This window comes from Candoia aspera, chromosome 4 (assembly GCF_035149785.1).
Source record: "Candoia aspera isolate rCanAsp1 chromosome 4, rCanAsp1.hap2, whole genome shotgun sequence".
NCBI classification, from domain to species: domain Eukaryota; kingdom Metazoa; phylum Chordata; class Lepidosauria; order Squamata; family Boidae; genus Candoia; species Candoia aspera.
Genome location: NC_086156.1, coordinates 82,965,231 through 82,981,890, shown reverse-complemented (window position 1 = coordinate 82,981,890; position 16,660 = coordinate 82,965,231). Strand labels below are relative to the sequence as shown.

General features: G+C 37.4%; 1 protein-coding gene across 1 annotated transcript in view; it reads left to right on the top strand.

The window, feature by feature from the left end:
- Positions 1–5,305: 5,305 nt before the first annotated feature.
- TTLL6 (tubulin tyrosine ligase like 6) overlaps positions 5,306–16,660 on the top strand; it is a 28,991-nt gene continuing 17,636 nt past the window's right edge. Inside the window, exons 1-7 of the mRNA XM_063300813.1 lie at positions 5,306–6,163; positions 6,653–6,771; positions 6,879–7,009; positions 7,444–7,600; positions 10,114–10,257; positions 12,008–12,093; positions 16,188–16,413. Of these exons, the coding sequence (XP_063156883.1) occupies positions 6,670–6,771; positions 6,879–7,009; positions 7,444–7,600; positions 10,114–10,257; positions 12,008–12,093; positions 16,188–16,413 (846 nt within the window). The 5' untranslated portion in view covers positions 5,306–6,163; positions 6,653–6,669. The remainder of the gene's footprint in view (positions 6,164–6,652; positions 6,772–6,878; positions 7,010–7,443; positions 7,601–10,113; positions 10,258–12,007; positions 12,094–16,187; positions 16,414–16,660) is intronic.

The window sequence follows — 16,660 nt, the reverse complement described above, 5'->3', positions numbered from 1 at the left end:
AATAGGAAATGGCACAATCCATGTGAAAGAAAAAGCAAACAGTTAAATATTCCAAAATCCCATTGTGTGTGTGTGTGTTCGTAAGGTTGCTGTTGCCACATATATGAGGTGAAGCCAGGAGTCCAGGTCACTCTTTTTAAAAAGAAAATTTGTTGAATCTCCATGTTTTGGGTTCACATTGTACAGCAGAATTAATGTATGTTGAATGTGTAGATTTTTTTTCATTGTTTTAACTGTTTCATGAATCTATTTTTATAATATGGCAGCATTGGTGGAAAACCCACCACAAAAATATAAATACACCTAGGTTTTAAATTAAAAACATATTTCTACTGAAGTATAATATACTTCAGGACTCAGGGTTTTAAAAAAAACTCTCCACATTTTTATCATTTGCAATTGTGTATGCATACATAGAAAGACATGCTCAGACAACTGTGAATGAAACAAACAAACCTTTCCCTAGTGACGGAAGAACTGATTCATTGCCATAACAGACTGTACTGATGATTACTTCAAAGTAACCAATGATTTATTCAAGAATCTGCTGTGATTTTAATTCTATGGTGTAAATAGATCAAGTATTCAAAGCATAGTTTGGCATCTGATCAGCTGAGATTTTACTGCATTATGTTTGATTTTTATTCTGCTTAGAGATATCAAGATGACAACTGCAACATATTCCTTCCGTTATGAACAGATCTGGGAAGAGCCTAAAAATCCTTCTAAGGAATGGAGCCAGAGGATCAGGTTAGTTTTAATAAATGTAAGAATTAAATATACAAGATAGGGCCCCAGAACTGTATACAAAACCTTTTTCTCTTTTTAAAAATAGAATTATATATTCTTAAGTGTTAAAAATGTCAGGGCTTTTTAAAATGGATTTTAAGGTTTTGGAAATCCAAACTAGTGTACAGTACCACTTCAGTTATTAGGTCTTTAACTGTATAATTACTGTATACAGTGAGATTGACATGCACAGACACACACACACACACATACACACACACAAATGTATGTTTTCATCAATTTTTTTATTCTAACTTTTCTAAATGCCCTCTCACAGTTGTCTTGATTTCATTGGCATTTGCTTCCAATTAATTATGTCTTGGGTTCCATTCTGTATAAGATTACTTAGAAGTAATTTCACCTGAGCCCAGCACAGTGGAAATGTAAAAGATTACACTGTGAGGTTATCATTCTAAATATGAATACCTAAAAGTATGCTGCACTGAATGCAGTGGAAAATTTATTTTCTGGAATGTTTTCAGATGAGGGAAAACCTGGAAAAGGAGGCTGGGAGATTGCACAATAAAAATCTAATTTGGAAACTCCCTTGGAAGAGATGGGGTTTTAAAATGCAGTTGAATAAGCGCTGCTTTCTCATCTAAAGCAAAACCCTATTGTTCCTAATTAGAGCTCATTTGAGATACCTGTATTTGTAGCTAATATTAATATAGTTTTCCCATAGATAAAGAGATACTGAATGTTAATATATTTATTTGTATTTAATTCTCTCTAGCTTTTTTCCAGCAATTTTATTATTCAAACATTTATTAGAAAGTTCTTGCTAGTTAACTTGGATTCTACTTTTTTAATTCAATAGGGTCTATCTGTATAGCATGAGATAATATATTTGATGGGTTTTAACAGATGTTAACCCCTCTCAGGAAATGCATTGTCTCATATAAAGATTTCTTGTATCTCAACTTTCCCTTGAACTGCATACTTACAGGAAATCCTGAGCCTTTTAGATTCAGGTTTTGACCCAAGTTCTCTTATTCGGTTTATTGGGTATCAGTACTGAGATGGTATTCAAGAAAGGAGCATGTTCTTTTTGAGTATAGCATTGTATTCCAAAATTTAAGGAGGGGTAAGCTATAAAAGAAGCACTACCTGTATTGAAATAGATATCTAAAGCTTGGATGTCCACAACAGGTTAAATTCACAATATATTGAAGTTAATTTATAAAAGGATTGAGAATCAAAAGTGTTTTTCCTTTAGCAGAGGAGGATATCTGATCACTTAGGTGTAATTATTAATGAAAAGAGACTTGCTAGAGCAGGGTTTCTCAACCAGGGTTCCGTGGAACTCCAAGGTTCCGTAAGAGGTCACTAGGGGTTCCCTGGGAGATCACGATTTAGTTAAAAAATTATTTCAGATTCGAGCAACTTCACATTTAAGAAGTTTCATTCTTCATGTTTATTTTAAGCATGCTGTTAATGCATATATACAGGCCTACCCATGAAACTAATATAATCATTTTGTAACTTCTGGCCTATATTTGAGCCTGAATGTGCAGGGGTTCCCTGAGGCCAGGAAAATATTTCAAGGGTCCTCCAGGGTCAAAAGGTAGAGGACGGCTGTGCTAGATGGTGGCAACCCTTCTGACAGAAATTCATCCAATTAATAAGTGTAGCAAAGTGGTAAGACAGGTTATTTCCTTTTGTAAGTTATTTAGTAAATAAATGGTCAGACTCACAAATAGATGGACATGAATAGTCACAAATGATGGATGAAATTTGCTTCCTTTTTCTGACAGAATGAGGATATCAGATGAAGCACAAAGATACGCGTTTCACAAAAAGAGGCAAGAGTTGGGTGAGAAGGATGTGTCTGAGCTTGACTTCTTTCCAGGTGAGCTGGAAATAGAGGAAAGTACACTGGATGCCGCTGACCAGGAAATGGTGATGTGTGAAGAGAAAAGCAGAAAAGACACCTGCTCCAGTGCTATTGTCAAGAAAAAGAGGAAGAAAAAGAGGTTAGAAATAAGCACTGAAAGGCTTATGAAACCTGATTTTATTTACTAAAAGAGCAGGAAAAAGAGTGAGATTAATAACAAGCACTGAGAGGAAATACCGTAGTTGAACTAAATAGCTTATATTTCTAAACTCCCTTTCACTCTCCAACGCCCCCTCAATGTTTCCAAAAGCCATAGGATACATCCCAATATATCCCGAATGACTTTTTTTTTCATTTTTACCCTGAAACACATAGTTAGGATGAAAGATAGCAGATGGTTCATACATTATATTAAAACAGAATGTGTGATTTGTTTGGTTTTGGCTTAGCATAACCAATTGTTCTTTACTAAACAAACCACAGTTAAGCAAGCATAGTTAATATAATGTGTGAACTGAGTCGTTAACTTCACAGGACTTCCCTGTGAGATTCCTGGCAATTGAACATAAGAATTTAAGATAAGTAGAGCTGGGCGGGATCAGATAAAATGCCTTTCTAGTCCAACACCTTCTGCCTTCAGCTAGCTCACAAGCAGAATTATTCTCCTGTCAGTACTTCCCAGCACCTGGTATGCTGCATGCTCCTTTTGGTTCTGGAAGTACACTTTGGTACAGGAAATAAAAATTCAGCTGTGTTTCATCATTTTTATAAGTGTAAAACAAATATAAGCTATTCTGCACATAAGACAGCAGTTTCTATTCTGCTTGGGATTGACGGTTGGTAATTCTGCTGCATGACTTAAGGCCAGGCAGGTTTTATGCCTCTCTCTGTCGAGTGAAGCATTTTGTTTTTGGTCTGACACCTCATGCAAAGCCATGAGAGCCTCACCTTCATTTTTTCTCTTGCTGATTCACAAGCATGCACATTTGAAAGTTTCTTTGAACATTATATTCTTTTCAGCAATGGTAGGTGAACCAAGCCATGATGCTGTACTTGTGCAAGAATGCAGAAGCATGGGACAAAAGACCGAAACGGGTTTAAGAGCAAGAGCAATGTTCTCAGTCTCTGAAAACAGTTAGTTAGTTTCTGAATTTGATTTTAAACCTCCTAAGGATGCTATTCTTACTAAAATATCATAGATTTATGCTGCTCTTCCTTGAGTACCATACAAAATAAATTGAAAATAAAATCTCTGTATTAGAGTAAGACATGGCAGGATCCATATCCAAATGCTGATTTAGTGTGTGATTTGTGTTGCTTAGAATTGAATTTTGGTTATTTTTTGCCAAATTACTTCTACTTATTACTGCTTTTGATTAAAGTTTAAAATTGTACACAATTTCTGCTAAAAAAAATCAGAACAAATTCAAATTAGGGTTTGTATTTCTCACAATCCCGGTATACCTCCACCCGCCTACTGCCACATAGTTTTTGCTTCTATCACTGACTTGGGACCCCAATCATCAAATAATTAAACCTATGTAATATCCAAACATATTTGATTTTGTAGGTATTATTAAATAGTTAATAATATCTGTTAAATAATTATTTTATGTAGGGTGGTCTATTATTGTGCCTTGCGCTTTAGGGAGCATGATGTGGCAGGGCCCTGTCTCCCAGGAACTTATAATTTGAAACAATTTTCATATATCCTTCTAGCCTTCTATTAATGATTTATAGCAATTGCAGAATGTTAAATTCAGAATCCCAAACAAATTGTAAATGTCGTATCTTACTATTACAGCTAAAGGTAATCAAAGCATGGCTTATGAGTTAATGCAGTTGTAGAGAACAAATAAATGCAAGTAGCATTAAACAAAGAAGTACTTAGTATGCATGTATATTGGAGCACAACATTGTTTGGAGCATTAGTATGTGCTTTATCCTATGAGTCATTCCTCCTGAACAAGCCCCCATTCAGCAACAAGGTGTAAAATTACATCAACTTGTAAAAGATTCAGACAGGAGCTTGTAAAAAATTTACAGCTTTCAAACAGGAGATTGGTCTACTCATCACCAAAGATGCCAGGACATATTCATTAGATTCTGATGTCACTTGTGAAGCCGCATTGCATATTAGAACACATTTCTAATCAATGTCTTAAATTAGATATACTGTATCATATTTTCTCAGTTGCAAATTATGCACCAGCAGGTTTATTTCTATGCTGCTTTCCCAGGTGCTGCTCAAAAGCATCTGAAAAGAAAAATCCACAGATTGTCAGTATATAAGTATAACAAAATACATAGAATCATAGCATATGAGCTTCAGCATAATGATATTGTATCTGTATTACATCCTAAAAAGACATTCAAAGCATTCAAGTTTCCATAAATCCATCCATTTGATTGTTGTATCAATGACTCCCATAGGATTCATGGCAATTTGCAATGGGTATTAAAAGAATCCAACAGTAACAACAAAAAACAAAGTAACACATTAAAATTACCACAGAATACCCCCTTCCATTACATGGTATCTCCTCACATCCATGATTCAAACCACAGAGCTTGATACAATAATTTGATCTTTACTGTATTCCTGAATATCAGGACATACAAAAGCACATTTCTTTTATAAAGAATTATTACATAAATATCTTCATTCACAACAATAAAAAAATTGACTAATTCAAATAATTGATCACCTTCCCCAACATGGTGTACTCCAGATGTGTTGAGATCATCTCCCATAATCCTGCAGTCTGACCTGGTCTCTTGGGAAAGCAGAATAAGGTGTGATAAAGCGATCTGGTGGGAAGTACCAAAGTACAAATGAGATTATTTAGAATAAGTGAGTAATACCAGAAGAAAATCAATGGCCTGAATTAATCTGACATTGAAAAACACATCAAGGTTTTTATATGAAGGTTTTAATAGTTTTGCTGACTGGATAACTTTATATGTTATGATCAATCTCATGTTTCCTTGACAACATATAGAAATGAAAGAGCATTTACAAGGGAAGAAGCATTCACAAAGGTAGACACGGGGTATGGAAAAAAGGTTCAGAGGAAAGGGTACGGATGAGAAACAGGAGCCATGGAAGAGACTAATCAGAACTTTTGCTTGTGGGTTCCCCCTTACAAATATTCTACCCCATCTTTGTAGTCCTGAATAAGTATAGGCTTGAGAATGTATACTAGCCCTCTTCAAAGTGCAATTTAAAAAAGCATAATTATTATACATAATTTAAGTAATGTTTAATACTGATTTGGTAATCATTTTCTTGTGGTGTATTATAAGCTAAGATTCAGTCCTTCTGGAAGCCCATAACCAAGGTGGGATTTCAATGAGCTCTCTCAATTCTCCACAATAACACTCCATCCATGGTTGGAAGAGACACAGAAACCAGAAGGTTCTTACATGCTTTGCAGTAAGCTATGAATTGGTTTTGCCTGTCTGCCTCTGTCTTTCTTCTTCTTTTTATGTTTTCCAGATGACCAGTGATAAATCTGACCAACTGTAAATATGAGAGTGGTAAGTGTGGCCTACAATTATGAGGTTGAGTGTATTTCTCGGTTCGGTAAGGAAAAAGCCCACAATTTTATTTAAAAAGCCATTTCCAGATAGCTCTAATGAGATTTTGAGGAGCCCAGCTTTTGATTTAAAAAATTAAAAATATTTTTGAATCTAACATTCAACTTCAATATTCACATGTATATCTCATTTTTTTTCTTTATTATACTCCCTAAATTTATGTATTGATGCTTTTCAAAGCTGTCTCATATTATCCAATGTGAGAATAACAATTTGAAGATAAGATTGTAGAGGAATTCTAACAGGTTCACCAACTGGAATTTGGCACATGCTCATCTTAAGCCAACAATAATCTGGTATATTTTTTCCATGTGATTAAAATGCATATCTTACTCATTGTAATTAACTTATGATATATCCCTCTGAATGGAACTTGTTCCTCCATTTCTACATGAAACTGATGTGATCGTCTCTCTTCCTATCACACAGTACGTCGGGCTGCCAAGATGTGTGGGCTTCGGGAAGCAACCGAGATTGATGACTGGATCTTGTATTGGACAGATTATTCTGTCTCTCTGGATCGGGTAATGGAGATGAAAAGTTACCAGGTATCTGCTGTTACCCTGAGATGGAGCTAAAGGATCTGTTTTTATTTGTGAAAAAGATGTAAAGGTTTAGATTGCACTGAAGATTTAACTTTGATCTTGTTTTCTAGAAAATAAACCATTTCCCTGGGATGACAGAAATCTGTAGGAAGGACCTTCTAGCCAGGAACATGGGCAGAATGCTAAAGCTTTTTCCCAAGGAATTTAACTTCTTTCCCAAGACCTGGTGTCTTCCTGCTGAGTGAGTCTTTATAAAACTCATGTCCCGTATTTTTCTCTTCATTTGTTTCTCTTTTTCATTACAAAGGTTTAGAAGATGAACATTGATATATGCAAGTAAATTTGGGCCAAATGATTTTAAAAATAAGTATATAAGTTTCTTTGAGAATTCTAACCACTCTGTTATTTAAATTCTAAGCACCCTAATTCTTTAAAAATTATATCAGTTTTCTGTGACTTTCTGAGAATACCACCCCCCACCTCCAGTAGGGGTGACTTTGAGAGGTAGCCTTCCCAACTGAATATTATCCCTTATTGGATTTCAGGTCCCATAATTCCCTGTCACTTAGGAAGATGTCTGATGGTTTTAGGGCTGTTAGCTTGGAGTATTCTTAGGCTAATGTACTATATATCTTTTAAATAATCTGTTTTTGCTTTCCTCTTCATTGTTCTCAGCTATGGTGAATTGCAGGCCTTTGGTAGATCAAAAAAACATAAAACCTACATCTGTAAACCAGACTCTGGTTGTCAAGGCAAAGGCATTTTCATCACAAAAACTGTAAGAGATATCAAGCCTGGGGAGGATATGATCTGCCAGCTCTATATCTCAAAGGTGATCCTCTTGTATTGAAACAGGCTACCTGTGTTGCTGTGTTGCTACCTGCATTTTTAATTAAAACTTGCAGATATTTAAAAGCAGTCTGTTACTGAGGAATTAAATCATTGTACCAAAAACCATTGACAGTGAAGCTGTTCTGTAAGAGAGAAGTACGTGGACTAAAGTGTGGGAGCTCCTAAACGGCATCTAGAAATAGGAAGAACTTCATGCTGTCTGCGTGAAAGCATTCAAAAATCATGGGAAGGCGGGTGAGGAGGTGGGGAAACTCACTGAAAGGAGAGACAAAGAATGAAGATAGCTAAAGGGAGCACAGTTAGGCAACAAGTTGAGAGGGGCAGAATCCTGGGGGAAATCAGCCAGACTTTGATTATAAAGTTCCAGTCTAAATTAATTAGCAGATCATTAAAATACAAGCTGCATTATAAAATCAAGTAAATTTAGAGCTCGTTAGAAAACTGGTTTCAGACTGAATTCTTCATCAAGTATATGTACACTACAGTATCTTACAAAGTAGAATAACTATGGCTGAATCTGTATTATTCAACATTTTAATCAATACTTAGATGGAATCATTGTCATAATTTGACAATGTCATAATCTGAAAATGTCATAATTTGCAGAAAAATAAGTAATACCTCCCAAGTAGGAAAATATTTAAAATTATTTTGATACAATAGAGAATTACTAAAATAAAGAAAAGCAAACAAGCAAATCACAGGTTACAAACAAAAAACATGCATACATGGAAGAGAATGGATTTTAGCCTGTTAGTAGTAGATTTGAAAAGGATCTTAAGATTTCAGTCTGTCACAGTCCAAACATGAGTTAATATTATGATGTAACTGGGAAACAATGATGAATGAAATGTTAGATTGCAGTAACAGAATCAGAGTTTCCATATCATGTGAAGTTAATCATTCAACTTTATTCCTCACATATCCAATTACATCTGGAATGCTGTGTCTAGTCCTGGGCAGTGTAGCTTAAGGGGACATAGATAAATTGAAATGTGTTCAGAGGAGGACAGTGAAGATGATCAGGGGTGTGGACAACAAGACAAGGAAATCTATCAGATCTTTAAAAAGTTGTGCATCAGATGCAGAAGATAATGCCATCTCCAAGTTGTGCCTACTGCATGTCATTTTGCTCAAAAGATCCAGTTCTTGAGAACCTTAAATAAAGAATTTTTTAATTTTGGTGCAAGTCAGTCATGGCTAGAATATGTTCGTGCATTTTTGCCTGTTGCCCCCAACAACCCTGATCACACAATGGAGAAAGTAGGAGTAACTTCAGTGTAATGGACACCCAACCCCCATGAGCTCCCTGGTTGTCTGACATGAATAAAGCTCTGTCAGGGTGATATCACTCTGTTATGCTGGTGGCCTTTGGAACTTAGTGAGATTCCATGAAGGAAAGGCAGAATGGGGCTAGGAGTTGTTGGGGATGATTTTAGCACAGTACAGACTGCGGTATGGCAATGAATATTTGGCCTAGAGGAGTGAATACTTGGAGGGGTCATAAAGGTGCTATTCAATATCTGTTTGCTGCTACCCAGAGGGCAAATTTTAATTTAATGGACTTAAGTTACAGGAGATGGATTTTAATGAAACAATAAGAGAAACTTCATGCTAGCAAAGGCAGATCAACAATGGCAACTTCACTAGAGCAAGGGTGGGCAACTCTCTCTTTTAACTGAACGTTGCATATCCTCAGAAACAATTCCAGGGGCATCTAGTAGTCAGCTGAAATGAGTGGGTGGGGCTCAAGCTAAACATAGCTGAAGACCCCTTTCTGTTTCTGGCACACTTTTTTTTTCTTTCTGATACCATTTTCTTTTTCTCCAAAGCAACAGGCTATTGGAAAGGACAATATACTTTACTAAAAGTTTCAGTACTTTTAGAAAGTACTACAACTTCCTGCAGAAATTAAGCCAATGGCCACATGCAGTCTTATGGCCACGGATTGTCCTCCCAACTCAGAAAAATTGTAGGCCCTTTCTTACTCAAGATCTTAAAGCACTGGTTTAGATAGCAATCTGTTGAGTATGCAGTTAAAGTTGATTATGTGCAGCATCATTCAAGAGGTTTGACTAGATGGCTTACAAAGCCCCCTCTATCTCTATTAATCTATGACTATTTAGCAGCCCCCAGCCCCCATGTTCTTCTGTGCTTCTAGAAAAAACTCAAAGGAGCTTTAATGAATATCTTCAGAAGGAGCTTTTCTAGTTTAGGAAGTCACTAAGAATGGTCTTACATGTGTCCTTTTCAGTACGTACTTGTACTCAGTCCCATCACATGAATGAGACTGAGTACAAGACATTCTTCGTAATTTCACATAGTAAAGAGCTTTTTGGATTCCCTTGATCAAAAAGTACATGTGGATTAATTTTCACTAGACTATAAGAAATTAGCAAAAATTCTGAAGTATATATAATGCCCAGTGTATGGTTTTCTAGATGAAGTTGCATTTGTAGATATTTAATTGAAAATTTATCTTCTTTTCTCAAGCCATTTATTATTGATGGTTTCAAGTTTGATCTTCGGATTTATGTGTTGGTGACATCATGTGATCCACTACGGGTATTTGTTTATAAGGAGGGTCTTGCACGTTTTGCAACATCCATGTATTCAGACCCATCACAAAGCAATCTGGTGAGTCAAAAGGCAGAATTCTGTTGACATAAGTAGTCATACTAAAATATCAATGGATTTCAATTCAAGCCCCACCATTTTTTTAGTGGTTTCTCAATATTTTCCAAAAATTAATATTTAAATCTCACTAGATCAGAGGAACCTTTGCTACTGAATTACACTGATATATGATTTTTTTTCACACTGGTAGATTGACAAGTGTTAGCAACAGTCCCCTTAAATAAGAATGAGCTATTCCTCTGTTTTGAATGAAGATTAAATCTGCTGATTTCACACACAAACACACACATCACAAACTGTCAACAATTTTTTCATGTAAAGGGGCATCCAGACAGGGGGAGTGTCACCCAGTCATGCCCACCATTTTGTATGCTGTTGTACCCCCTTGCAGATGTTTCTGACTGTGTGGTCTTCCATGTGTCCTCCCCTTCCCACTTGGAGTAGCAAGTGCTTTCTCTAGTTGTCCAGTGAAGAGGCATTGAAAATTATCAGCTAACTGGTGGTTCACCCCCATCCTTGTTCTTACCTGGCCATATTTGCTTTTTGTGCTCAGGATGTGGATGAGGATGAGGATGAGGATGACGACAATTAGCCAATGTGTGGGAGCACAGCAAAACTACCCTTCCTAACAGCAAACAAACAGAAGGAAAATTAGTGCCAAGCTGTCTTAGTGTCTTTGTTTCAGGAGGGCAGGGCAAGCCCTAGGAGCCAACAGAAGGGAGAAGTTAGAAATTCCTATCAATGGGGAGTGTTGCCTTTGCTGTGTTTCTCTTGAACAGCAGCTGAGGAGCTAAAAGCCACGGTCACATGCCATGGTGGTGACAGTGCTGGATTAGCATAGCCATTGCACAGTATATGGAAGGGCCTATAATTTACTTTGCATTTTCTGCTTTTGAACCTAGATAGCTATCTCTGTCTCAGGACTGATTTTTGTAAAAGACAAACACCTAGGTAGGTTCAATTTAGAAGAGAGAAGCAATGCAGGGTAGAAAGCGTTTAACCCTTTCTTGCCCACCACTTCAAATCACTGCCCCCAAACACTTTTACTGCTGCAAGATTCCAGATGTGTATTTCTGTTATAGATGTTTGTGTGAGACATAGACTAACATCATACAGGCAAGGTAAGGCTGCAGAATATGTAACTTTTCAGATGTTCCTGAACTACATCTCTCAATATCCTTTACTGTTGGCTAGGCTGCTGGAAGCTATAGTTCACCAATATTTGGAGGATCACACATGGTTAATAAAGTATTTTATCTCTCTTTATTCATTTTGGTACAGACCATGGAATAGTCATCAGCCTTTATCTGAAGCAGTATAATTTTTCTTTAATATATATTTCTTATTTGTTTTAGTTGTGCTCTGAGTGTCTCACAAAAGTACTTAGGTAGATTTAGGTTTCTTTCAGATCTATGGTTATACAAATCTCATGTTGCTTTCCTAAATAATTTATTTTGATCAAGGAATTTAGAGTACAGAAGTTTCAGCTTCTTCCCACATACTGGAAGGGATTTCATTTTTATGTTCTTGAAATCCCATCATCAAAATAAATTAAGGAAAACTATGTAAGATAAATATAATTGCACATCTGAAAGGGATGTAAAGCCAGCCAGTTTAAGCTTCACTAGCATCTCATGAAGTATGGGTGTTTCACACACCATCCTCTGCCCCTCCAGTCTTGAGAAAAGAACATAATGCGGATTAAAATCTCTCTAGCCTCATAACCTGCTTGTTGTTTAATTATTTACAGGACAATGTCTGTATGCACCTGACTAATTATTCAATTAACAAGCACAGTGCTAATTTTGTACGAGATGAAGACTCTGGTAGTAAGAGGTACAGAATGTTTTCTAAAATAATCATAGCTGGGGGAATGCTGGGAGGGGTCGCTCTCATGAATCTTTGCAGCCATTTTAGACTTGTTTAGGAAACAGTTCTCCAAATTCAGCTGGCATGTGGCTCATTCTCTGTCATTAAGTGATGTAAATCATTTAAAAAGCTCAGATGAATAACAGCGGGAGTCTGGAGGAGGCGAGAGGAGAATGGATTTATCCCCCCTAAAGGAAGTACAAATGAATTTGTTGAAATGGAACTGCTGGGTTGCTGCCCCCTGTTTTATTATTTTTCCTTCTAAATCTTACACAGAACGGTCAGTTTGATCTCATTATTGCCACCTCCATTTTTCTCTCCCCTCCTCCTGTCGCCCCCAGGGTTCTTTTTGGATTTTCAGTTGATCACTAACAACATTTTAGTCTGCTGGCTCCTATTCTTCTGCAGTGTTCTACCCACTGCAGCAAAAAGTGGCTTGCTTTGCATAGTTTTCCATAGTATCCTCATGGTTTTCCAGTAAATGGGTCAAATACCAGCAGTGCAGTGCTTACTTCTGCAGTGCAGTGCTGCTGTCCAAAACCAGGATCTGCAGTGTGCCAGATCCATAAACAAAGAAGAGCAGATGTTCATGTAACTCTAAGGCCAAGAAATTATTTCTAACTTCATATCCAAGAAGTTATTTGATTCCCACCCAGATTAATAACTAGGCCAGAGAGTAGAAGGGCGTTCCTGGCTTACGAAAAAAGGAAATGTTAAATTTGAACTATAAAAGCTTTTAGATCAGATATATGCAATGTATTTTTAAGGCAATGCCTATTAGATTGGCCTTCATCATCCAAAAGTGGAGGAAGGAATTAAGGGATCAGCTATGCTGGACTTAATACTTACTAACAGGAAAAAATGGGTGAGGAAGTGGCAATTGTAGGAACTGTGAGAGAGAGTGACCATGTAATCATAGAATTCACCATATTATTCTACATTTCAAGAGAGCCAACTTCAAAAAGCTAAGGGAAAAATTAGGAAGGATTCCACAGATGGAAATCCTAAAAGGAAAAACAGGAGGCTTGGGAAATTCTGAAAAATGAGATAACTAAGGCCAAAACAAATAATACCAAAGAGAAAGAAAAATGGGAAATGAAACCAGTGTGGTTGCATAGGGAACTTTCTGATAAACTCAGGGGGGGGGAGGACAAATTTTAAAAATGGAAAGAAGGACATATAATAAAAGCAAAATACTGAGAAATAGCACAAATCTGTAAGGTGGAATGAGGAAGGCCAAAGCTCAGAATGAGCTGAGGTTTGCAGTAAATGCCAAAAATAACAAAAAAGGATTCTTTGGATATATGAAGAACAAAAGAAAAGTCCAAGAAATGGCCCAGTGGTGGAGGAGATGGCAAAATGGTGATAGACAACAGGGAGAAGGAAGAACTAGTTAGTTCCTATTTTTCATCTGTCTTTTTGCAAAACAAAAAAGCCAAACCTTTCAAAAGCTGCATCCTGGAAATGCAGTCAAAATAGGCAAGGAAGTGGTAAGAGAACACCTAACTGATTTGAATTAATTCAGATTGCCAGAGCCAGGTGGATTACATCCCAGGGTGCTAAAGGAACTGACAGATGTGATCTCAGAACCACTCACTATAATCTTTAAGAATTCGTGGAGTGCAGGGGAAGTGCCAAAAAATTGGCAAAGAGCTAATGTTCCAATATTTAAAAAGAGGAAAAAGTGGACCCGGGTAACTACAGATCAATCAACTTGACATCAATACCTGGGAAAACCCTAGAAAAGATAATCAAGCACTGGGTCTGGAAGCACTTAGAAAGGAAAAAGGTGATTACTAGAAGACAGCATGGGTTTGTTAAAAATAGGTTGTACCAGGCAAATTGTACAGGTACTCCTCACTTAACAAGCACAATTGGTTGCTAAGAGAAGCGGTCATTAAGTGAATGACCTGATTTTATGACCTTTTTCGCGGTGGTTGTTAAGCGAATCCCCACAGGGGTTAAGTGAATCACTTGGTTCCCCATTGATTTTGCTTGCCAGAAGCTGGCTGGGAAGGTTGAAAATAGCAATCATGTGACCACAGGATGCTGTGACGGTCATAAACGCGAACTGGTTGCCAAGCATCCAAATTGTCATCACGTGACTGTGGGGATGCTGTGATGGTCGTAAGTGTGAGTACCAGTGTAAGTCAGTTTTTTCAGCACCGGCATAAGGCTGAACCATCACTAAATGAATGGTTGTTAAGTGAAGACTACCTGTACTGCTTTTTTTTTTAAGCAAATAGATAAGATTAGTAGACTGCTGTGGGAAACTGTGGATGTAGTGTACCTAGGCTTCAAAATGGCATTTGATAAAGTTGACCATAGCCTCCTTCTTGATAAAATGGAACCATGTAGGATAGATAGTCCTACTGCTATATGGATTTGTCATTGGTTGAACAACCATACTCAACATGTCTACAGTATGTCTACATGGAGAGGGCCCAGTGCTCTTCATCAGTTATAAATCACTTAGACAAAAGGATTGAAGGAATGCTCAGCAAATTTGCAGATGGCACAAAGCTGGGACAATGGGGAGGGGCAGGATTGCTAACACCTTAGAAGACAGGCTCAAGATTCAAAAGAATTTGATAGACTTGAACCCTGGGCCTTTTCCAATAAAATGCAGTTTAGTGGTAAGAAATTACAATTCTGCACTGAGATAGGAAAAATCAGATGTACAGGTACAAGATGGTACCTGGCTCAGCAAAGCTACTTAAGAGAAGGATCTGGATGTCCTGGTAGACCCCAGGTTAAGCATGAGCTAGCAGTGTGCTGCAGCTGCCAAAAGAGCCAATGTAATATTGGAGTGCATCAACAGAAGTATAATGTAGAAGTCATGGGAATGTTAGTTCCTTTCTATGCTGCACTGGTCAGACTGCACCTTGAATACTGTGCCCAGTTTTGGCTAACTCAATACAAGAAGGATGCTGAGCAACTAGAAAGAGTACAGAGAACAGGAATAAAAATGGTGAGAGCTTGGAGTCTAAATCCTGTGAAGAATGATTGAAAGAGCTGAGTGTGGTTAGCCTAAAGAAGAATAGACTAAGGGGAGACATGATAGTAGTCTTCCAATACATGAAGGACTGTCACGGGGAAAAAGGTCTTGATTTATTCTCTGTAGGGCTTGAAGGTTGGGCAAGAACTAATGAGCAGAAGCTTTACTGACAGAAATCCAAACTCAAAATAAAGATAAATTTCCTGTCAGCTTTCCCAGGTAGACCAGACAGGAAACACAACCAGATGACCTAATTCTATTTTATTGTAAGGCTGCGTTAACAGAATCTTGCAAGTCTGAAAATACAAATCTCCCACCATCTCCTTTACAGCCCAAGAAGCTAGGGAGGGTCCCTTCTGAGCCTCTTGCTCTGCCTACTATGCAGCTGCGAACTATGCCCTCTTTTATCTGACCATTCCCTAGGCAACATCTCTTCACCCCATCTTGCAAGGTCTTTCTCACATACGATTACATTTCCTGACTACAAGAGTTATTAAACAATGGAGCACCCTGCCTCATGGAGTCAGGGTGCTCCATCAGTAGAAGTTTTCAGAACAAAAATTTTACAGTTATTTGTCTGGGATAGTCTGAGGATTCCTGCCCCGAGCAGGGGATTGGATTAGAACACCTCCAAGGTCCTTTCTAACCCTATGATTCTATGCTCTGTCTTATCCATCTAATTTGTAATTTCAGCTGTGGGGTTGGTTTATATGACAAACTATTTCTGAGGTTATCCATTGAACTAAGCCGTAATATGGGTTGCTTGGTTTTAGTGTACAATATGAATTCAGCCAGCAGTGGGTTATTCAGGAAACCATGGGTAACACAATGTGTGAATCCGGTCACTTCCAAGTGTTAATTAGTATTTGTTTTAGTTATTGTAAGAGCTAAACTATGGACTGCTTGCTGTTCTAAATGACTTTATGTGAAATAAAAAGGTTTGCATGTGGTTTAGCAGATGGAGTTAATTTGTGGTTGATTAAAAAGTGGAAGAGAGAAGTAAATCTTTCAAATACATTGTCTGGCTTGTGTTCCCATTCCACCTCCCTCCCCTTTTTTTAAGGAAGCTGTCCACCTTTAATAAGTACATGGAGCAAAATGGTTATGATACAGAACCAATATGGAAGGATATTGAAGATGTTGTTATTAAAACGCTGATATCAGCCCATCCTATTATCAAACATAATTATCTCACTTGCTTTCCCAATCACACCATGTGGAGTGCTTGTTTTGAGATTCTGGGATTTGATATCTTGCTGGATCGAAAACTCAAACCATGGCTGCTTGAGGTATGTTCCTTCCTTCAAAACAAATAGATCTCTATCTTTGACTGCTTCCACAGAAAGCTTTTATTAGACAATTGCCCTACCTTATTCATGGAATTTATAAAAATATTTGCAACTCTCTATTTTTCCCACCACTTCTGCTTAATTTTTCTTAGTGTGAACTCTACTGTACTTCCTCATTTGTAGCAGCAAGAACTGTCTACTGGAAAGTCTCTTTGATTCAGAATCTTTACCCCTTTTTATCTCCTTT